General features: G+C 38.9%; 3 protein-coding genes, 1 long non-coding RNA gene and 1 other non-coding gene across 8 annotated transcripts in view; 3 read left to right on the top strand and 2 right to left on the bottom strand.

Moving 5' to 3' along the window:
- The window catches only part of mthfd1l (methylenetetrahydrofolate dehydrogenase (NADP+ dependent) 1 like), a 30,391-nt gene extending 21,379 nt beyond the window's left edge, over nucleotides 1-9,012 (bottom strand). For all 3 annotated transcript variants that reach the window (XM_086167435.1, XM_086167434.1, XM_086167436.1), the window contains exons 1-13: nucleotides 8,637-9,012; nucleotides 7,555-7,639; nucleotides 7,312-7,362; nucleotides 7,159-7,212; nucleotides 6,605-6,729; nucleotides 4,179-4,279; nucleotides 3,335-3,471; nucleotides 2,860-2,971; nucleotides 2,484-2,551; nucleotides 2,273-2,370; nucleotides 1,880-2,053; nucleotides 1,390-1,526; nucleotides 393-439 (exon numbers count right to left, since the gene is read on the bottom strand). In XM_086167435.1, the coding sequence (XP_086023561.1) occupies nucleotides 393-439; nucleotides 1,390-1,526; nucleotides 1,880-2,053; nucleotides 2,273-2,370; nucleotides 2,484-2,551; nucleotides 2,860-2,971; nucleotides 3,335-3,471; nucleotides 4,179-4,279; nucleotides 6,605-6,729; nucleotides 7,159-7,212; nucleotides 7,312-7,362; nucleotides 7,555-7,639; nucleotides 8,637-8,872 (1,425 nt within the window). In that variant the 5' untranslated portion in view covers nucleotides 8,873-9,012. The remainder of the gene's footprint in view (nucleotides 1-392; nucleotides 440-1,389; nucleotides 1,527-1,879; nucleotides 2,054-2,272; nucleotides 2,371-2,483; nucleotides 2,552-2,859; nucleotides 2,972-3,334; nucleotides 3,472-4,178; nucleotides 4,280-6,604; nucleotides 6,730-7,158; nucleotides 7,213-7,311; nucleotides 7,363-7,554; nucleotides 7,640-8,636) is intronic.
- A 1,492-nt stretch (nucleotides 9,013-10,504) lies between these two features.
- On the top strand, nucleotides 10,505-13,453 carry stx11b.1 (syntaxin 11b, tandem duplicate 1). Its single transcript, XM_086167166.1, has 2 exons — nucleotides 10,505-10,727; nucleotides 11,715-13,453. Exon 2 carries the CDS (start codon nucleotides 11,721-11,723, stop codon nucleotides 12,648-12,650), a length of 930 nt encoding a protein of 309 aa, XP_086023292.1. The 5' UTR covers nucleotides 10,505-10,727; nucleotides 11,715-11,720; the 3' UTR covers nucleotides 12,651-13,453.
- A 1,161-nt stretch (nucleotides 13,454-14,614) lies between these two features.
- LOC147222821 (syntaxin-11-like) lies at nucleotides 14,615-15,884 on the top strand. The gene has a single exon (XM_086167230.1). It carries the CDS (start codon nucleotides 14,907-14,909, stop codon nucleotides 15,804-15,806), a length of 900 nt encoding a protein of 299 aa, XP_086023356.1. The 5' UTR covers nucleotides 14,615-14,906; the 3' UTR covers nucleotides 15,807-15,884.
- Nucleotides 15,885-16,772: 888 nt separating this feature from the next.
- On the bottom strand, nucleotides 16,773-20,590 carry LOC147222819 (uncharacterized). Of its 2 annotated transcripts, XR_015107697.1 has the most exons (5): nucleotides 20,556-20,590; nucleotides 19,771-19,848; nucleotides 19,393-19,597; nucleotides 17,763-17,925; nucleotides 16,773-17,388 (listed from the first exon to the last, which is right to left on the bottom strand). It is a non-coding gene; the product is annotated as an uncharacterized LOC147222819 (long non-coding RNA). The 2 variants fall into 2 exon arrangements; XR_015107696.1 differs by lacking the exon at nucleotides 16,773-17,388 and having other exon boundaries at nucleotides 17,406-17,925.
- On the top strand, nucleotides 19,019-19,101 carry trnal-uaa (transfer RNA leucine (anticodon UAA)). Its single transcript has one exon. It is a non-coding gene; the product is annotated as a tRNA-Leu (tRNA).
- Nucleotides 20,591-23,749: the final 3,159 nt, after the last annotated feature.

The following is a 23,749-nucleotide window of genomic DNA, read 5'->3' as shown; positions in this document are numbered from 1 at the left end:
TGAGCATTAAAATTGTAAATTGGGATGTAAACCCACTTATGCGGTCATATGAATATTTAGTGCATTAGTTGCAACTTGGATATAAAGGGCTGGTGATGTTCTCAATCATAGATTGATGGCATGAACATGCATTTTCACCTTAAAAAAATAGCAGTTAACACCTGGAGTCAAGGTAACGGGTGTTCTCTGAAAAACTAGTGAATAAATGGACAGATTAAATGTGTTATTTTGTGTCCTTAAAAGAGGTTTACTGACAGTTGAATAATGATATCATAGGTAATATATCAAATATTCAACCCCAGATACACCACAGAATGTTAAAGGAGTTTTCTTGTGTTTATTGAAGCTAGCAGGAGTTCAGCTAAAAAGAAGTGCAAGTCTGTATGTCTAACCTCCTCCATAGGGATGACCTGGGCATATCCCCCTCCTGCAGCTCCCCCTAGACACAAAGAATAGGTAACACAGCCAAAGCTGATTGACAGAACAGGGACATACAAAGAGAGAGTGCTGTGTAATGAACTCTGAGTGAACCACCCCACCCCTACATAAAATGTTGTGGTGTATAAAATGCTAGGCCACATACTGACAAGTATCAAACAGTTACTCGATACATTTCCAACTGCTGCCTGCCTTGGGCCTTGTCCATATCCTGCTGTGTATTTAGAGGGGAAGCAAAATAAAGACTTCTTATAGATCTCTCACTCACTCTCTCACTCACTCTCTCTAGGCTTTGTTGCTGAATCCACACAAGTATCCAGATTCTGTTGGCTTCTGTATTCATCAAGGTGGTTTTAATTCCTGTGTTTAAGAAGCTGTGCACACTGTCAATATGAACTACCATTGATTTATGATCCCACCCCCTTAACAACTTTTTTTTTGTACAAGATAAAACACACTGAGTGCTAAAGATGAACTCAGTGTGTCCAGTTACTGTGAAAAACCAGTATGCTGCTTGCTAACTGACTCCAATTTGGATCAAAATATACTTTGCATTTAGTTTTAGTGCAACAGGGTGGAAACCTGGCTATCATGACAAATCTGCTCTGCTTCTAGTTCATTGATGATAATTTCAGTTGGAATCTGAAGCAAGAGCATCCGTTTCTGAGGGCAATAGTCCTGTCAATCAGGAATCAGCCCTTTTGATTGTACTATGAAGTGGATACTGCAACTGTTAATTAACATTTAAGACATTTTTGTACCAAAAATATCCTGTTGTTCACAAGTAAACAGTTTATAGTCCCGCCATTAGATATGTAGATACGTGTAGCACAAAAGAAAAAAAAGGCAGAAATAGCAAATTGTAATCAAAAAGGGAAAAAAAAAAAAAATCAGTGAGGGGATTTACTGCATTTCAACAAGTAAGGGCATTACTGTCAATCCATAACTGACCTTTAACCCCAAACGTGGGCCCCTGGGAAGGTTGTCTGAGACAGGCGAAGGAGTTGAGATTAAGGTGAGCAGACAAGGCCTGGACCAAGCCGATTGTTACAGTGCTTTTGCCTTCCCCAAGAGGGGTAGGTGTGATTCTTCAAGAAAGAAATGAGAATGCATGACATGACAAGCGTGTATTATGAGTATTTTTGAGTTATTCTGTATACAGGTCAATTTATAAAAGGATTTTGAATTCATTACAATCCCCAATCATCTCTCTCATTCTCAACAAAAAAAAAGAAAGAAAGGGGGGGCAGCAACACACAATACAATATGATTTCTTGCAGATATGAAGTGCAATGTTCATTTGATTTTTAAACATTAAGGTTTTCTACAAAAAAAGTTACACATATCTAATGTCTGAGGATGTAACTTTTTTTTCTTGCTTACTTTAAGCATTTGGGTAGCACAGTCAAAAACATAATATTCAATGAAAACTTAAACTTACCCTGCAACTATTACATATTTCCCATCAGTTTGTGTGTGGAGGCGGTCCAACAAGGACAGGCGGACCTTTGCTTTGCTTCGACCAAAAGCCTCAAGCTCTTCTGGCAACAAACCAATCTCCTCGGCCAGTTGGTCTACTGGCTTAGGTGTCTGGGCTCTTGAAATCTCTATATCACTGACAAAGAAAACAGGATTATACTGAACAAATTACTGCAACCAATCTGTACTTAGATGCATAATAATATAATGCATGCTGGTGTGAAAAGGCTTCTGTGAAGACATTGGGAGGTTTAACAATTTCCAAATTGCCATCTGAAAAGTACAAAATTGGTTTTGAGCACTTCTTCTAATTAACAAATTATTTACAGACAGTTATGTTTCAACAGCCGGATACCTTGGCACGGGTGTCTGGGGCTGCAATTTGAGGCTGCGCAGCTGCCAGGGTTGGTACTCTTGCTCATCAAGCCATCGACTGCTACTCTGTATCACATTCTAGTAGAAAAAAAAAAAATGCAATTAGAGACATTTATTTATTTATTTATTTATTTTTAAAAAGGGAAGGCGGCAAGACTTGGACACTGAACTGAGAATTAAAAAAGGCACACCTTGATTCTGTATGTTGCGGTCACATACTCCAACCCCGATTTTGAAGGCACCTCAGAGATTAGTTCATCTACGTAAATCATTGTATAGTTAATGCAAGGGTAGGGCTTTCTGAATGTTATTGTGTCAGGCAAAGTATTCATAACTGAACAAGCAAAGGGAGCATTGAAATGGAATCGCTTGTCTGTGAAATCACTGTACCTATTTTGAAATTAATGGTCAGACAAGCCAAGAACATCAAAGCGAAAGGGAATAAAAGAGATACTAGATCCAACTACGTGCTGTCTGAGAAACGATCCAGGAAATTAGAGGATATGCCAAATAAAGATTGCTTACAGTGTGAGTGTGTAACAAAGTCCACTTCTAATTACACAGTACCTCTGCCCATGGTGGGCTCACAGTGAATGACAGCGGCCCCTGGCTTGACCCAGGTAGGCAGAATATTGACATTCCCTTCACCTAATATGACAACAGCATCAGCCTGCATCACCTGGGAAAGCGGGAGAGGATTAATTGTTCAAGAGAATACGATTGAATACTTAAATCAAATTTTGAAAAAAACAAAAAAAACAAAACAAGTTTTGTTATGTTTCTTTTGCACAAAGGGCAAACAACAATGACAAGCAAACATGGGTAAGAAAAGACTGCTGTAGTAATTGGTCAATGTCTACAACAGCGCACTGTGTTCTGGGGCCATTAGGTTTGAGAAACTTGTGCACTAAAATGGTGCATAACCAGTACAAATGAATGCTGAATAAATATACAGAGCAGAGAAAAGCATGGGGGAGGGGACAATAAATAAATACATAAATAAATCTATGAACCCAGAATATTCCTATTGACAAAGACACACCTGTCTTTGTAAGTTCTTGAAATTCCCATGACATTTGAGAACCAACATTCCACTTCTCTCTATCAGGCACTGCAGGGCCATCCCAAAGGGTCCTTCAGCTTCTATTAGCAAAACTGTTTTTCCCTCGAAAGCAGAAACTGTTCCAAAAAGTTGCAAAGGAAACAAATACATTATGCGCATGTGGACAGTCAAAATCCATGCAATCAAGTTTTTTATGATCCATGCAAATTGCATTAGATGGGAACCACAGGACATAAAACTGTATCTTATTGTTTTCGGCAATATTGTAGACATGATTACAGTCAAGCTGTTTTTGAAGGTAACCTAATTTGGACAACAATCTGTCAAACACTGCAATCTAACAAACTCCAAATTGATTTAACTTTGGAAGATGGGTCTGCCCCTTACCCAGTTTCATTCTAATTTCAAAGAGTTGGGGTATACCTGGATAATGAGAACCAGATATTTTTGTAAAGGGAAGCTTAATTTGAAGACTGGCCAAGACAATCAAAAATTGGGAATATCTAGAGAGCTATTGTTGCTATCATATCACAGCTACAAAAACAAATTAAATGACTTGTTAGATGATCTGAAGCTTCAAGTTTATTTTGTCAGTAATATTATGTAATCTTAAAAGCTTTTGCTTAGAAGAGCTATGTCCTTTACTTAATTGGTTCTACATCTAGTCAGTTGACTCCTGTGTTTGGTTTATGAATGATTTTGAACTCCTGCTTGAACTCAAGGAGATTTGACCAAGAACCAAGGGTGCAACAGTCCATTTCTTTTCAGACATCGTGAATCAATGCAAAACAACTCTCATAGTGAATTGATCTTAAAAACTTACCATGTTTCTGCAGCAGATCGACAATAGCACTGGCTATAGGTGGGACAAAGCATCTGTCCAGGTCTCCTCGTACCAGACGGCCCGTATTCAAATAAGATATCCTATTTGGAAAAATTCCCAATCATTTTCAAATAATTCCTCATATGTTTTTAACTACATTGTGCTTTGATCAACTGAAATGGGATTTTGTCCCAGCTAATTGAGTATTATTCACAGTTACCCACAGTTAAAAGGGTAGATAGTTTTGTTAGTAAACTCAGGAACCCACTAAAAGCCATGAGAACTACTGATGGGAAGGTAATTCACACTGATGTATCACAGCATGTCAATTGTGTGTATGGGATTATATGATTAAGACACTGCAATTGTAACATTCTATGTATTCCTCAGCCACTTTGTTATTAGAAACCCATTTAACTGCACAGACACCTAAGGCTTCATAGAATAGCCCGAAAAAGATAACATGTTGTGAACAACAGCTCCCTGGGAAAAAAATGTGTCCATGCCAGAAATCTGGTAAGACTGACCAGTGGTGCAATAGGACAGAATAGCAAATCAAATGACCACTCATGCCAACAAAAGGTATCCAGAAGACTGACCAACGGCAGTATACATTGAACCTTGAAGTGGATAGGAATACAACAATAAACAATAAACAGCAGATGCCACTCGATTTCAATTTGCATGAACTCAAAAAAAGAAAAAGTCAATAGAAGAAAGAAACATTGCTTGGCCTGACAAAGCTTGATTCCGGCTGCGTCACTAAGATTATGAAGTCAGAATTCATGTAAACAACACAAAAGCGTGAATCTAGCCTACCATGTATCAACATGGCAGGCCAGTGGTGTAATGTCTGGGAAATCATTTCTGGCCCCACCTCTGGCACCCTAGTAATAACTTAGCATCTTTCAACATCATAGTCTGCCTGAATATTGCTGTTGACCATATCCATCCTTTTGTGAAATCTGTGGACTCATCTTGTGATCGCTACTTTCTACTTGGTATAATGCACCGTGTAAGAAAGTCCATAATATCTTTGATCATATCACCATGTTCAAAAGACCAGTCTCTGTATTTAAATGGCCTAAGTCACCTAATCTCAGTGCAATAGAATATTTAAGATGTGGTGAAATGTCACATAAGGGATGTACATCTGACAAATCTGCCTGATGGCATCATCTAAATTGGAAAAAAAAATCTCAGTTGTTTTCTGTCCCTTGTTCAATCTATGCCACATGGATTTACAGAAATTCTGACGGTAAAAGTTGTTAAACCATATACTGGCGGGGAGAATAATCTTGACTATTCAGAAAGTCCCTCCCCTTTTGTTTTTCTTATTTTGGACCATCTATGTTGGTATAGTATGTCATGTTAAAAGAATGGATGCGATGCAGCAGATAGGCCCATTAATGCAATTGAACATGGTAAACACAGAATATACAGCTTAGAACTACATGTCAAAAGTTTAGGAATACTCCTCATTATTGATATAGACGGATAAATGTGGCTAAAAGTCAAAATGTAAAAAACTTTCACTTGAAGCAATAATATGTGAAGATGACAATAATATTTAGCAAAATGTTTGTTGTTACGATAAACTTTTCTGAGACATATTTTTTGGACAGTTTCTTTTACTCTCCATGGAGGATAGTGGCAATTTGCGGTAAGAGGGCAAAGTATTTCAACAAATGTCTTCAGACAGATGATAATTGAAGTCACTCAATTCTAAGGACTACTTCTAACTGGCAAAAGAAATGCAGTCACATGTTGCCTTTTGTTATTGTAGACGTTCCTGATCGTCATTCATTAACACTTTCTTAGAGGTCTGACCTCAGTTTTAATGCACTATAGTACAGCAGCACTAAATCCCCAAAAATGAACACAAATAAATACCTCCTTTAAGAATTGTAAAAAAAAAAAAAAACAACCTGAAAAATTTACAGGAGGACTGTAGTGTCATATCACATTAATATTGCCATACTAATAGAATTGCATTTGAATAGATGAGTATTTCTTTTTCAGTTTTATTTGTGTAGTTTGTCCTCAAGTGAACATGTTCTATTTAGTTGGAAAATAACCATGGGTGCTTGATAAATTTTTCTTCATTCACTTTATTTTCGGATGCAAAACATGACATTTACTCGAGCCTAATTACTTTCAGCCTTTTCCCATTTGGGCCCATTACGACACATCATGTGAGTCAATGCAGTTATTTCTACTGGGACAGGGAATTTCAATATCTGACACATGAAAGGAGTGCTCTTTTCTTTTGCACGAGTAGACCGTGTCATGGGTGCCTCATGAGATAAAACTTTACCTGACATTTAAATCAAGAAAAACTTATGGGAGATCATGTGCTCTTACAATGTCTTTGTAAGTGAGGTTGAATTCATGAACGAACAATATTTGAATCTGCAGATATTTACCCCTCTATGTCCTTCTCAGGCTTCAGAGTGTTGAGCACTCGACTAGTGAGGGAAGCAATGGGAAGGTGAAGGTAGATGCCATGCACCCTGGGGTCCTCATTTAGCTTCATCACCTCTTCTATGATCTACTCAAACAACATTGAGAAAATAGAATTGCTTGAAATCCGATATAGCAACAACTGTTAACTATGATTGAAAAGAGCAAAAGAGGTCTAGCTTTAAACATTGCTACTGACTGCATAGAGAGATTCTAAAGGATAAAGCAATGTACAATACAATAAGAGACAGTTAAAAGTATGAAAGGTATAATAGAAATACGGATGTCTGTAAAAAGAGCCTTGTCTGAGAGCTTTGGATATATTAGTTGAAAATGAGCTATATAGAATTGCTGTGGTGAGTTACAGCCTGTGCTTGGGTGAGCCTAGCTTAACAATACAAATCACAAACTGCACAGACAAATGTCACATCATGCACTGACTTGCTTAACAACAAGATCGAGCAGCATTCCTACATGAATCAAGCAGTATGTTGCCAGGTTGAGGACCAATACTTACTTCATCTTCACTAAAAACTTTTCCAAGACTAATCTCAGTGACATTTAAGCCAATCTGTGGATACATATGAAAGGAAAAAATGATCTGGAATTGCAAAACTTGAAAAACAGGACAAAATGGAGAAAAAGCATTTACATGAAGAGAGACAATTACCTTTTCTGCAACTTTTTTATTGATCCCCAACGAGCGGTCTTCTTCCCCTGCCTATTAAGTCCACAAGAAAAGAAAGGAGAGAAAGGAAAAGTAGAGCACAAAAATTAAAGAACATTTTACATAAATGCCTTCACACTTTCAGATAATGATATTTACACCTATATCTGACTGATGTGTATGTTCCTTCTGTGTGCTTTAGGGGAATCCAAATCCAAAACACAGAATTTACATTTTGTACAATACCTGTATGATAGCAAGAAGAGGTTGGATTTGGGGATTTCTTCTCTTCAAGTCCACCATTGACTCCTTGGTGCTCTGAACAGAATCCCTAAGAGAGCAAAATAAAAATGAAAAAATTCACGCACACACACACACACACACACAATGAATGAAAAAAATAGCTCTAGCACTCACTTAAGTTAATATCGGAAAAAGTGTAAGAGTTTGAAAACAAACTTGTGATTTGAAAGATTCTTGGAAGTGGTTAAAATGTATGACTACTATTAACACCATACAGAGTGGGGGCACAGCAATAGAAATATTGCCACAATATTACTTAAGTTTGACCAGCAGGGCCTCAAAACAGATTAGAGTTTCAACATTTTGTCTGTAAGATACTTCGAGACTGGATCAGTTCAGTTGCTTTCAAACCATAAACAATTAAAAAGGGTCAACGGATGCTACATGACACCAAATTGGCAATTAAAGTGGCCCATTCAAAGTGTTTATCTGTGAAGACGATAACAAATGTCTTTTTTGCGCTACTAAGGAAGTAGCTAAATACAGCAGCTAGTAAGCTAGCTAGCAATCTCGATTTACTTGAGTTTGATTTCATAGCAAAGCGGGGTCCATGTAAGTAATATATATTGTCTTAATGTCTATCAGAGACGTTAGACATCATGAACAACCGTTGCGTTTGTTAATGATCACAGAATGATGATAGAAACAATGCAATGAGGAACACATGCAATCCCGAGAAGCCCAGTCCTCCACATGTGGGTTTCATCTCCTCCGTGTTAAATTGGGACACATTTTAACGAAATGGGTTTGCCAACAAAGGAGCGAAGTTGCATCATCTGTCAGGAGTCCCTCTAATGATATCGGAGCACATGCACACACACACACATGCAGGCAGGCAGGCAAGCGTTAGCCGTACTCCGAGACAATATCACCATCGTCGATCTTGTCAATTCGGAAAAGCACCATCCCCGGCCGCGACAATTTAGTCCCCTCTAGTTTTGTTTTAAATTTCATAGAACGCGGGCACTGAGCTGCGTAATGGTGCAATGCTGGCGGCAACAACGTTCACTGATTTAGGTCCTTACCCCAGAGAACGATCCAAGTCACTCCAACTTTCACTCTGAGACAGAGTCCCAAAGTTAACGGCTAATCTCGAGCTGCTCCCGCCGTCAGATGTAGCGCTTGCTGCTCGGATTATCACCCCATTATCAGCGGTACCGACCGGCAGGCATCTCTTTGACAACCCGCCAAGGCTGCGACCAGGTCGGGCATGATGCATCCGAAGACGAAAATAGGCACCGCGAACTATGGACAACTTCATTGTCGCTTCCTTTGGTTTTCCAGTCGTTTCTCGGTTTAGCTTATTTCTGCTCCCGTAGCTGTGCCCAGCGAGATACCCACTACCGGGTCAAGGACTAAAATAAAGTTGAATTGTGGCCGGTGTTGAGTCACCGGGTACTGATGAAGGTATGATGGCTTCAAGTGCCATCGGGAAAAAAGGGGGTCTTTATGTGGCAGAGAGGCGTTAACGCACCACAATTCATGTTGGGTAAACCCAAAGTTCCCGGAGTTTTCGCACGAATGCAAATTCATATCATTATATCATCATCATCATCATACACATATTTTATACTTAAATAGATACATATATTCTACCCATACGTATCAATGTGTATCAACGTGTCATACGACAAGAGAACGGTTACCGTGAATTTCAATTCATCTCGTGAATATATATCAAATTAATAATTTTTATTGTTGCTGTTGCCGCCGTGTTTGATGTGGAATGATTTTATGTTTTGTTTTTTTCTTGGAATTTGTCTCTTTTCATTGTCACCATCCTCGTCATCGTCGAAACATTGGATTTCCCAGGAGCATTGAAGGCATCATTGTAGTAAGACGGAAAGGGGTCTCGGTTACGACCACGCGCGTTCCCGCGAAGTAAACTCCAGGAAAGAGGTCAAACCAGGCCACCCCAATCCCCCGCTTTCAATGAAAGACGATAACCACCGTCCTACTTTACCGTCTCATCTTACTCACAAAATTACGGTCATTCAGATATCAATTTTTTACCATCATACTTAATCTTAAATGGTTGAGTCTGAGAGTTCCTCTGTGTCTTACACCCAAAGCTAAATGCCCGTAGCTCTTACGCTTAACTTAGCTTCCGCTATTAAAGCAGTGTTGCTCATCAGAATACTTACTAACTGGTGGGATCGTCATTGTGACTCATTTCTGTGACGTGTGTGGTGCGTAGGGTCATATTTGTCGCGGCAACTGGACAGTTTTTTTTCTTAGTGAAGACTTAAGTCCAGTTGCTACGGCACGATTTGACGATTGACCTAGATGGATATGAAGTGCGTTGATTTTCAACCTGTGCCCCGAGTGTGTTTGTGTGTTGGGGGGATAATAGTTCGGGAGAAACTGGGCGTCAGCTCGTGTGGGATGACGACCCTAGGATATTCAGGTTTTTCAAATTAAAACTCTTAATAATCACATTAAACTGCCTCTGTGTTAAGATAGTAACGAAACTAGGCATTATTGGATTATTTTTTTTGTTGTTTTTATTGCCAACTGTTGCATACCCCCATACGCGTAATAAGATAAAATAAACTTATTGATCCTCATAGGGAACATTCCTTTATCACGTCAGCGTAACAGTTATAATGTAAAAAAAGATAATAGCATAATAAAAAATCTGGGCTTATTTACAAGTTTTTATTGTTTTTTTTGTTTGTCTGTTTGTTTGTTTGTTTGTTTGTTTGTTTGTTTGTTTGTTTTACCCCGCCCACCTACAAACAAAAAATATACCGAAAAAAATCTCGGAAGGGCTCTCAAATCCCGATGGCCATTTCCCTTTACCAGCTGACGCACCTGAGTCAGTCGCTGCAAAAAAAAAAAAAAACAACAAAAAACCGACCAGGTCTCATTCCTGAGTCTTTCCACTGCCGTGTCGTGGAGAAGCACAACCTGTCATCGAAAAGGCTGAAGCTTAATACCTGTCCCAGCTCTGAAGATAGCAGCTGTACGCACGCAGGGCCTATTGTTTGGGGTCAGGAGCGTCAGCAGGCGGCTTCAGATCTCTGGGATGGTGCTGCGTTTCTGCCAAAACCTCACCGTAAAGCCCAACCTTTGATTTGTTTTTTTTTTCCTTCGGCGATCCGACCAGAAAAAAGGTAAGATTGTTTGATAAATTGTACCGCACTAAGTAAAAAAGTAATAGAAGTGCCAACAAACTTACTCAACTGAAGGAGCTGGTCGATTTGTGTACCCAGTGTTTGCCCGGGAGTACATTCAAGAAATAATTCGTTGAAATTCGGTGTTTATTGCTACTGAGAGCTTACTGTAAACGGAATTTTCTGAGACATCCATTTACAATCCAAATAATAAAGTAAAATATCTGGCAATAGTTTAATCCCAACACCCCTGACTGTGAGTTTACTACCCTTGTGAATATTGCCTTTTACAATCTTTGAAAACATATTTACCTGTCGGAAAGAGCAGTTTCAGGTGAGATAATCTTCTTAATTAATTAATTGTGATTTAAAAAAAAAGGTTTTACCGTCCCCATTGTCTGATGGGGCCCAAGATTAATTCTCAGTGGGTAATGATATTAGTGACATATTGACAACATCTAACTTGAGTATTTGTTATCAAGACAAAGTGGCTAATGTCTCATTGAAAAGAGGGCAAAACGAAGAGTATATTCTAAGGCAGTCCCTGATATTTATTAGACTTTTGATTAGGGGATGGAATCCCTTGTAGAAGTGCAATCGACCCCCTGAAGTCACACAAATTACAATGTGACGTTTGAGACGTTCAGTGTCTGATTTTGATCATCGAGCAAAAGTCAAGTCAGTTTCTGCGCAAAGATGCCAGAACAATCACATGTTAAATAACTTGTTTGGTGAGCGACAACACCTCTTACTCTTCTGTCTAGAACCTGTTTCTCTAGTAAAGTGTTAAAAGGGAAGGAGGAAGAGGCTTCCAGACAGTCCTGTAAAAGAAATGATTGTTTTCAGTTTAATTCTGAATTTTATCTCGATCCAATATGTTCTGTTGCTGAAGCAGTTGTTAATTTGAGGCGTTTTGCCTTTTTATACTATTGAGACAATCAAGGAACAAATCACATTGTTCTAATATCTGTACCCTCATCTCTCCAGACAACCATGAGGGACAGACTGAGCTACATGCAGGAGATGTCCAGCAACTATGTGGAGGAGCCGATGGAATATGCTGAGTCCGCTGCGTCCGCTGAGTCTGCCGAATCTGCTGTGACAGACTCCTTCAGCAATGTCGACTTGGAAGAGGAACTGCCTCATGAGGCCGTTGTGTTTGACAGCAGCCCTGCTCTGGAAGAAGTCTTTTCCCAGTCACAAGATATTCACAGAGAGGTCCAGCTCATTCGCCTGGAAGTTAAAAGGCTTCGAGAGCAGAATTCTCGTATTCTCCAGGGCGTCACCACCATGAGTACCATCAAAAGAGACTCCAATGCTATTGGCGCTGAAATAAAGACAAGAGCTGAAGGTGTCTTGTCTCAGCTGAAGGATATGGATGACAGAGCTCACAAATTAGAAGAAATTCACGGCTCAAATTCTGCCGTCACCCGCATTGCCAGAACTCAGTTTGCCTGCCTGAGCAACGGTTTCCGGGATGCCATGTTTGACTACAATGAGGCCGAGATGAGCCATAGAGAAAACTGTAAAGCCCAGATCCAGAGGCAAATGGAGATTGTGGGGCGTGAGGTGACAAGCGAGGAGGTGGAGGATATGATCGAGAAAGGGCAGTGGAATATCTTTAGTGACAATATTGTGGCTGAAGGTAAAACAGCTCGATCAGCTTTATCCCAGATTGAGAAACGTCACCAGGAGCTGTTGGACCTGGAGAACCGCATCAAGGGAATCCATGAGATCTTCCTAGACATTGCTCTGTTAGTGGAGGAGCAGGGTCCAATGGTGACCACAATCCAAACTAATGTTCAGAAAACTGACGAATACATACAAGAATCCCTCGTTAAACTTGGCAAGGCCAGGCGTCATGATAAGAACAACCCCTTTAAAAAGATGTTTTGTAGTTGCTTCCCATGCTTCAACTCATGATTAAGGAGTATGGAGTTGGGAAGAGAAAATACAAGAAAACCAGGTAGTCCCTGACATTGGACACATTTTCCGGATGAATCGGTGTTCATCAGTCTTAGTATGGTGTGCAGAGCTTTTAGCCTTTTTTGACTTAAAAATTTTAAGAGATGGTAAAGCTATTGAAAAATCAACACAAGTATTTATCAAGGAAATTCTAATTGTGTCTCTATTTATATTTATAGGACAGGTTTGAGACATGTAACTCAAATCAGAAATTATTTCTCTGTTTCAAGGGGTGATTCAGCCCTAAGATGTTATTTTTTACAATAAAATTTCACCAAGAAACAATGAACAATTTTAGTTCTTAGATGACAATATTGTTCTGTGTTTGACAACAAAACAATATGGTTCAACACCAATTGTTGAACACAATCATACCTCTATATGATGAATTAAAAAGACAGTGAAAATATTTGTGTCTTGTTTTAACAGTGAGCAGATAATATTGATTAACAGAAATAAACTGAAATAAATATGTATTGTTCATTGTTGAGTCTAATCAAATGTGTCATTGTCTTGATGCTGAATTTCTTGGATGAGAAATGATAACATTTGGGGTTGATCTCAGTAAGCTTTTCAGTGTTTACCATTAATCTTAATACCATTTAAAGCTCTACATTGAGTCTTCACATTGACCGTATATTGAGGTTTTCTCATTATGCTTAAATAATTTAATGCAAGACTCTTCTTGTGTCATATTTTCTGTGACCTGTCATATTGCTCTGATGAATTGTAAATTATATAAACAATAAAAAATATCATGCACATTGGTCTATTTTTGTATAAAATTCAGAAGTCCATTCAAATACACAATAGCAATAAGGTTGAACATATAATTCACATTGATTATATTGTGATTAATGTTAAGAACACATTTCTGTCCTCTCCTTCTTTCTTTAATATTCAACCATATCAAATTAACTAAAGTGCCTGTCCCCTTTCAACAAAACACAAGAAACTAACTGTGATTCCTTAATATTAGTAAAATTACATATACCTGGTGAAAGTTTTGGTCCATTTCTGAGCTCACCTCCTTTTTCTCTTGTGACAACACACAAATTTCATCCACATGTTTGCAGGCAGATGTTATCATTCTACAAACACTTGGCAGCTTGTTCACCATTAGTGGCACATACAGTTTGACAGTTCAGTCTTTACGAAGAAATTTTTCTTTTGTATAATTAGTATACATTTAGCAAATTCTTGTCAAACTCTTCCTGATGTTTGATCCTTGAGAGAAGAGAAGAAGATTTTGACAAGAATGGACAAAGACCCAGATGACTGAGAACCTCCACAGACATACCCTTAGCAAAACAAATTCATCTCCCTTAGAGGAAATATTACACGTTTGAATGAAAAAAGTCACATTTCTTTCACTTGGGGAGGAGCCACATTCACATATCAGTCAAAAAACTTCCTTGAACAAAAAGGTGCTGTGTTAAGCTGCCTGGACACACTGAGGGGATTTTACTGTGAGAGACACTCAGAAGAGGTAGGGAACTTTAATTGTACTGTATTATACAGTATTACCTGCAACCATTTTTTGCAAAGGCATATTGATAATAAGAGAACATGTATTTGCGTGTCACTTTGCAGTTAGGAAAGATTAATTCTTTGGTCATTAAGGATTATTTTTGCGTATAATCATGCATTGTGCCAGATTAGGAATAAGAATATTGAAAATACTGAAATTCACTCAAATGGTATCATGAAATTGTTACTTTTTTTATATTTAGACTGAGAGTGTACACAAGAGTCAGTGTTACAACATATTATTTAAATGCAGAGTAATACAAAAAAAGGAATATACTAAACTATGTGAAAATGTTGCATGGATTAACACTGTAAAATATGTGTAAAATTGAAAAGTAATTTTCCTTGTTCCTGGTTTAAATGTTGAAATTTCAATGAACCACTTACCTGGTGTGTCTATTGTTCCTCACAAAATGCTCTGAATGGCCTGAAAAAGAGAGTCACTTGCAGAATGCCTCTGTACTTTTACTGGTATTCTCTTAGTAGTTCAAAAAATATCTATTGAAACAATGTGTGTAACATGATTTACACTTCTACTTTTCGTTTGTCATCGAATTAGACAATGTATATCATATCTGTGCTTTCCTGTCCAATGTGTTAAGTTGGAGAAGCATACGTTACATCATATCCAATGCTACAATGTAAGACAGAACAATAACCAGCAGCTTGCTTCTTACAGTAAGAATGCGGAACATGCTTGAGAGGCTTCAGACCATCATTGAAGAGCAGGACGACAATAGTTCTGGGTTTCACGATGATGAATATGGTAAAAATAAAGTGCTTCTGTCTCAAGAGGCAGTTGTGTTTGAAAACTCCACAGATATGGAAAACACCCTAAAGGAAGTCCACTCCATAAGGAAAGACATGTCTTTGCTACATTTACAAGTAGAGCAACTCTGCATCCAAAATGAACGTTTTGGCTCCTCTGTCCGCCGCCTCACTCTCCTGAAAAAGGATTCAGACTCCATTGGCAGGGAGATACTGCAACATACAGAGGCCCTCTACGCTCGCATTCAGGCTCTGGGCACAGAGAGCAGAAGACTAGAGGAAAATAAAGGTCCTCACTCAGCTGTAAGTCGCATTGCTCGACTACAGTATGACATGCTCGTCTGTGCCTTCCACACTATCATGAGTGAATACAACCGGGCAGAGGAAATGCAAAGGAGGACATGCCGTGAGCGAATCCAGAGGCAGACCTCCATTATGGGAGCTGATATCACTGATGAGCAGCTCGATGTGCTTGTAGACAAAGGAGGTGAGGGCTGGAATGAGTTGTCCCAGAACCTGCAGACACAAGGAATCCATTCATCCCGGTGGGCAATGTGTGAGATCAGGGGAAGACACATGGAGCTGGTAGAACTAGAGGCCAGACTGAAGGAGGTCCATAATCTTTTCCTGCAGATGGCCCTGTTGGTGGAGGAGCAGGGAAGCATGCTCAATAACATTGAGGCAAATGTGACTAGTAGTCAAGAATATGTAGAAAAAATTGACATTTATCTGAAGAAGGCTCTACAGTGTAAGAGAAAAAACCCGTTTCTGCACTGTTGCCCTTGTCTATCATTTTGGAGACACAAAACAGTTTAAAACATTCAGTTTCAGTGCAAATAAAAATACCGATGTAAATTCAACAATAAAAGGCCTGAGTTGATTAATCTAAAGTGAAGTCCTTGAAAATTATCACTGAGTTCACTTAAGAATGTATCATAATGGATTTTTCTGATAAATGTTAGGGTACCAAGTAAACATAAAATTAAGATTTTCCAGCAGCATCAAATTTGATTAATGGAAAAAATTTTGCCCACACAAGCCTTTCATTTAGATCACATTATTTCATATTACATCTTAAGTAGTGTAAACATATTTTGTCCTTGGAGATGTGAAAGAATTCATGTTCCATAAATGGAGAACAGGTGGAGATTTTACTCATTTTAATATGGAGTTGCTGCATAATTGATTAAAAATACATCTGACAAAGTTGTTATTTGCTGATTCTGAAAGAGCTTGAGATTGTTTATGTATGAATTGAATTCTACGTGTTTTTTTCTTCAAGTGGTATTCAAAGTGGGAAGTTTTGGATTATATTCAATGACTTGATTCATTTAAAGATTGTTGGAATTAAAATCAAGGCCTTTTTTTAATAAAAACAATCATGTTTTCATTAATTTAAGTAACAATGATGTATATTTGCATTCTGGGATCCTAAGAAAATGCTGCACTGAAATACAAGTGTTTCTTTATATAACCTATTTTTTTCTTCAAGGCTTGAGTTGGACTCACTTAAGTTGCATCTTTTATTCACCAAATCTCCAAATAAATAATGTAGTGGTCTTGTTTTTGATGTGAAGAAAATGGAACCCAAGGGTCACTGAATTTGTTGTGACTCACCATTAATCAATCATTGATGTATGATGTGTGCAGGTTTGGAATGCTGAACAAGACAGAGATGTCATGTAATTCTAAAAATAAATCATGATTTTATTCATTACCTTGAAATGAATTGTTAATTAACATAGAATTATAACTAAACAAACAAGGTATATAAACCTTTATTATTCAGATCTATCATTTTGGAAAACAACATTTTATTTGCGATCCTTTTGAGCTATATATAGAAAAACTGCAACCTAAATTCAACCTATAGAACACTGAAGGAACCATGGCATGGAATTCTTATTCTCTATAATTGAATATTGGCACATATGAAGTGTTGTGCTTGCTATTTCCATTTGCCTTTTATTTAGATAATAAAAGACCCTTTCTGTATTCCTAAAATATTAATGATTGGCCTCCATGAGATTTTAGTCCACACATTTCTTTCATACCTGATGAATAGTACTGAATATAAAAAAAAAACAAAACAAAGAAAAACAATCCCTGTCTTGTCCCAAGTTTGCTGAGGTGATGCCAGTTTATTGGAGTTTCAGGTTATGGTGATCCTACCGACAGGGTGGGTCTGAGACCAGCGACTGTCCCAAACTGCTGGGTCAGAGAACAGATATACCCCTCTACTCAGGTGTGGTTGCAGATGGTTAGTGAATAGATCATATAGGAGATGTATATTGGTCAGTCAAGGGCAACTTTACACAGGAGGGTGAACTCCGTAGGGGGCTCCTAGACATGGTCAGAGCCATACAAAAGGACACTCAGGTAGTATGGTCCCAGGCTTCTGATCAGGGGAGAGGAGACAGGGAGGGTAAACAAAGGAATATGATCAGGAAACTCAGATCAGCTGGGGGACAGACAGGAGAAAACAACATATGGCTGGATCTGCCACAGGCATGTCAGGGCAAATATCCCTTCAAAGACAATGTATGTTGTATTTAAATGTTTTTCTTTCCATAGACAATAGTTTACTAGGAAATAGAATCACCAAATGAATCACGATTACAACAACCAGGTCCTGAGTAATAGCCAATCAGATGATTCCAGAAAAAATGTCCTGAACTCTGTTTATTGAATTGTCCAACATTATACATGCTAAAACAAACTTTATAAATAGCTATAAGATTTAAAAAAAAGTTAAACATAAACTGGTGATACCATAAATTACTGTGTATCCTTGGAGGTATATTCAGTAAAATCCTTTAGATTATGTCTGAGATAATCCTCGAGATGATAGGGTTTCCTGGTGATGAATCCTCTGCTGTTCCCTTTTATTGAAGAAATCAACTCCTTTAGAAGGCAGGGATCCATTCCAAAATATCTAGAGAAAATAAGAGAAAATAATTAAATTCAACAAAATGTGATCCTGCTGTGGTTAGCGCTTCAGTCTCACAGCAAAAGGATCCTGGTTCGAATCAGACAAGGAGGACCTTTCTGTATGGAGTTTGCATGTTGTCCCCGTGTCTGCGTGAGTTTCCTCCCACGGTCCAATACATGCAGGAGGTTAATTTGGAAAAAAAAAAATGGGAAAAATGGCCCTGAATGAGTGAATGGTTGTCTGTCTTTATATGTGGCCCTGCAATTGACTAGCAACTAGTCCCGGGTGTAACCCACCTCTCGCCTGATGACAGGCGGGATAGGCCCCAGCATCCCCTCGAACCTGAGGGCAGGATAACTGGTAGATGGATGCATCTGTACTCCTACTGGTTAGTATGTGACAATGCATCTATGGGTGTCCCTGTGGTCAGGTATTCTGGCATTCAACATCCTCTGCTTTTACAACACATATATAACACATATACAACTGTTGTCAGGATCTTCTTCTCCTTTTGGCCTTTCCCTTCAGGGGTCGCTACAGCGAATCAACCATTTCTAATTAAATTATGTGTCCGACCCTAGAGTGATTTAGACCCTGATTTAGACCCGGCGTTTAGCAACAGTCCAATGATATCTTATCACACAGGAATGAAATTATATAATTACATAATTACTGCCAATGCCAGTTCTAATTTCATAGCGCTATCAGTTAGCACATGCTAACGTAATAAGCCGCCAGAAGTCGCAGAGAAGTGTTAAACAGGTGGTGTTTACGATGAAACTGGCTTGACATCATTCTGATGAGGTTATACAGGACACACTGGCCGCTCTCCGCGGTTGCTTCGTCCAAGTTTACGACTCAAGTTGCGGGGGGGAAAGTACGGGGCTAGCAGAGAATTCCGTGTCTGGCGATTGCGAGTTAGCTGCCTGATCTAAATCAATTGTTAGCATAGTAGCTCACGTTTTTTAGTGTCGTCACTAGTAAGTAAGCTTTAGTAACAGGGAAATTCCGATTCTGACGAATAGCCAAACAAAACCGTAACTGCGATATCACTTTTAAGTTATTATTCTCGGATCGAAAAAGCACTTTAATGCACACCAGGATGGCCGAGTGGTTAAGGCGTTGGACTTAAGATCCAATGGACATATGTCCGCGTGGGTTCGAACCCCACTCCTGGTAGAAGACTTTTTTGCTGTCTTTGTGCCAAAACGACAACACATATGTATATTTTCTGGACGTGAGGGGGAGCGTTTACAAATTAAATCCAAAAAGTGTTTATCCAGACTGCATGTTTCGTTGTACTGAACACAATGAATCTTAGCTTTCGGTACATTTTGAGACACGACCAGGTTTTTGCCGTTACCCATCTCCTACAGTTGTGACACAATAATTAGAAGAAACATGAAAAAAATTAGATTAATTATTAATGTAACGGTAAGTCTTTAATTAAATAAAACAGATTGGTTTTACCTTTGCTCTCTGCTCCCAGTTCCGGAAGAGCTACAGTTCAAATGATCCGCAAAACTTCACCCCGCTGAGTTTAAGCTGGCGTGTGATGGCCTGTGATTGGTCAGAGGTGAGTTCCGCTGTCCGGAAGGTGCCATGGAATGGGCGAGGCCAACATTTTTCCTTTTTAGAGGGGCACCTTACGTTTATGGTGAGTTTTCATCGATATCTGTTATTAATTAACGAATTAATTAATTGTTTGTTTTTATTAATTAATTAATTAATAATTATTATTAATAATAATAATTAATAATAACTTTATTGCAAGGGCAATATGAAATATAAGTAAACATAAATACCACACCACCCTCAACCACCAAAGCAAAGAAACACGTAACTCACCATTCTACATACCTCTCATGTCCCTCCTCATAGTTCTGGCTCTTCTGGTTTTCATCGGACCAGGATCTGCTCAGAAGGCTGAGGTCGTTTCAGGTCACAGCACATTACATTACATTACATTACATTACATTACATAACATCACAGTCATTTGGCAGACGCTTTCATCCATAGCGACTTAAAAGAAGTGCCATTCAGTCACCGGATATCCGAAGTACCAGTAGTCGGAGGTCAGAAGTGACCACTCAACCAAATAGCCATCTCAGAACCATATAAATACATACACACATACATTTCATCATTTTTTTTTTTTTTTGGGGGGGGGGGCTAAGTGCGGTTAGTAGGGTAGTGCTCGGTGAACAGGTAGCACATGCCTTCACTGAGAACGTAATGACTTTCTCCTTCACCTGTTGCTGTTTCTGTGTCAAAACAACACATGTGAATATTTTCTGGACGTAAGGGAGATCATATACGAATTAATTCCAAAAATGTTTATCCAGACTGCATGTTACATTGTAGTGAACACAAAGCTAACATATCAATGTCAAAAAAACACACCCGATCCTGTATTTGCATATTTCAGGGTTTAGCAGTGAAAGCGTGCGCTTCAGTTTTTAGCTTAGTCATCCGCATCTTAGCTTTCCGTACATTTTGAGACACAACCAAGTTTTTGCCGTTACCCATCTCCTACAGTTGTGACACAATAATTAGAAGAAACATGAAAAAAATTAGATTAATTATTAATGTAACGGTAAGTCTTTAATTAAATAAAACAGATTGGTTTTACCTTTGCTCTCAGCTCACAGTGTCGGAAGAAGCTACAGTCCAAAATGACCACCAAATCTTCACCCAGCTGAATTTAAGCTAGCGTGTGATGGCCTGTGATTGGCCAGAGGTGAGTTCCGCTGTCCGGAAGGTGCCATGGAATGGGCGAGGCCAACATTTTTCTTTTTTAAAGGGACACCTTTAGTTTATGGTGAGTTTTCATCGATATCTCTTATTAATTAAGTAATTAATTAATTACTTAATCAATTGTTTTATTAATTAATTATTATTAATTAATAATAATGATAATAATAATAATAAATAATAACTTTATTGCAAGGGCAATATGAAATATAAGTAAACATAAATACCACACCACCCTCAACCACCAAAGCAAAGAAACACGTAACTCACCATTCTACATACCTCTCATGTCCCTTCTCATAGTTCTGATTCTTCTGGTTTTCATCAGACCAGGATCTGCTCAGGAAGCTGAGGTCGTTTCAGGTTACAGCACATTACATTACATTACATAACATCACAGTCATTTGGCAGACGCTTTCATCCAAAGCGACTTAAAAGAAATGCCATTCAGTCACCGGATATCCGAAGTACCAGTAGTCGGAGGTCAGAAGTGACCACTCAACCAAATAGCCATCTCAGAACCATATAAATATATACATACTTACCTTTCATCATTTTTTTTTTTGGCGGGGGTGGGTTGGGGGCTAAGTGCGGTTAGTAGGGTAGTGCTCGGTGAACAGGTAGCACATGCCTTCACTGAGAACGTAATGACTTTCTCCTTCACCGGTTGCTGTTTCTGTGTCAAAACAACACATGTGAATATTTTCCGGACGTAAGGGAGATCATATACGAATTAATTCCAAAAATGTTTATCCAGACTGCATGTTACGTTGTTGTGACCACACAGCTAACATATCAATGTTAAAAAAACACGCCCGATCCTCTATTTGCATATTTCAGGGTTTAGCAGTGAAAGCGTCTTCTTCTTCTTCTTCTTCTTCTTCTTCTTCTTTCGGCTTTTCCCGTCAGGGGTCGCCACAGCGAGTCAACCTTCTCCATCTAACCCTATTCTCTGTATCTTCCTCTCTCACTACGTCCATAAATCTTCTCTTTGGTCTTCCTCGAGACCCCTTGCCTGGCAGCTCCATTTCCAGCATCCGTCTACCAATATATTCACTATCTCTTCTCTGTACATGACCGAACCATCTCAGTCTGGCTTCTCTGACCTTCTCTCCAAAACATCGAACATGTGCCGTCCCTCTGATAGACTCATTCCTGATCCTATCCATCCTGGTCACTCCCAAAGAGAACCTCAACATCTTCATCTCTGCAACCTCTAGTTCTGTCTGCTGTCTTTTGGTCATTGGAACAGTTTCTAGTCCATACAGTGAAAGCGTGCGCTTCAGTTTTTAGCTTGGTCATCCGCATCTTAGCTTTCGGTACATTTTGAGACACGACCAAGTTTTTGCCGTTACCCCTCTCCTGCAGTTGTGACATAATAATAAGAATAAATATGAAAAAAATAGATTATTTATGTAACGATTAAATGAAATAGATTGGTTTTACCTTTGCTCTCAGCTCACAGTGTCGGAGGAAGCCACAGTCCAAAATGACCGCCAAAGTTTCACCCCGCTGAATTCTAGCAGGCGTGTGATGGCCTGTGATTGGTCAGAGGTGAGTTCCGCCCAGTGATTGGACAGGTGCGTCAAGCACTGCGACTTCCAGTGGGTTAACGGGGGAACAGATGCGCGGTAATCGATCTTTCCAGCAGAACCCTGAAAATAGAAGCCAAATTGGACCAAACCCTTGAAAATATATTAAATCACCGGTAAAACCTTTTGCACCTTGGAACAAGCGAGGAAAGAAGGTCATAAAATTATGTTCCGAGGTCCCTACGCTTTCATTAATGGGCAGAGTAACTCCATGAGGCTTTGCTTATACAAACACTCCTTTAAAATATTTGATACTCAGGGTTCTGCTAAGACAAGTTCTTGGTACTTTTTTCAATTCACTATATTCCAATTAGCCCTTATTACTTGGTTTAGTTTTTTGTTATATGTCTCAGTTTAAAAATGAGACGGGCCGTGCATTTTACACCTAGGCCTTCAGTGGTGCTCCGAATCAATCCACCCTCCAATAATTAGTTTATGGCTATAAAAAAACATTTTATTATGCAGAATGCAGTATAATTAGGGGTGCATCGCAGATAGATAAGTGGTGTAGTGTTAAAATTCGCCCGCGGAAGCGCATCACGTGGCGACAAAGGGATCCCCAACTCTGTACTCTTCCACTGACACCCCCCTGCGCGTAATCGATTTACGCACTCCGCGGCTTTGTCCGGGACGCGGCCCGGCACCCCAAGTGCAACAAATAATTGATTACTGGTTAATATCAAACCATCTGCTGAGCAATAAAGTGAGCTCTAGCATATTAGCAGCTCCACTAACGTACCATTGCGTTATATATCTAGATATTACATCCAAATCAAGAAGGAACTCATCAAACAAATATTGGAAATTCAATTCTAACTTGCTGAAGTTCGATGATTATTGTCAAAAAATTTGATACTTAAGTAAACCGATGAAGTCATCTGAGGAACTTGCATCTCCGGTCAAACAATGGGAGTACCTGAAATACCAAATTCAACAACACTCTATTTCCTGTAGCGCAAAACTTAAATTAGATCCCGAAAATAGAGAATTGGACATTATGACGCAATTTCATATTTTTTGCAACTAACCCAGCTTAGATGAGGGCGTCAAATAAAAAATAACTCAATTACAATCGAGTTTGGATAACATACGGTATGTACTCATAGTGTCCAGTGAACATTTTGCAGTAAATCAATGCACCTTTAACCCTGTCACATTAGAGTTTCAGATGATATGTCATGCACTATTTCGATAGTTTGACTGCAAGACTGATGACATGATGACGCACTAAACCATACAACCACAGTTACCCCCACTCTCACTCCAGGGAATCTCAATTCTGGATAGAAAATGTAGCAACTCCTTTATTAGGAAATGTTTTACAGAAAATGTATTCCCTGCACGTCAAAACAAAAATAATATTTTAAATAAATTGATAAGGAACCGATTGCCATGCTGCGAACTATGTATCTGACTCTACCCATAGCCCCTAAGGCAAAAGAGACCTATTTCAAAATTATGAATGACATCTAAGCATCTA

This window comes from Fistularia commersonii, chromosome 20, assembly GCF_037954325.1.
Source record: "Fistularia commersonii isolate RoL2024-O1a breed Wild chromosome 20, RoL_Fcom_v1.0, whole genome shotgun sequence".
NCBI classification, from domain to species: Eukaryota; Metazoa; Chordata; class Actinopteri; order Syngnathiformes; family Fistulariidae; genus Fistularia; species Fistularia commersonii.
Note: the sequence above shows the minus strand (reverse complement) of the source record. Positions and strands in the feature narration are given on the sequence as shown.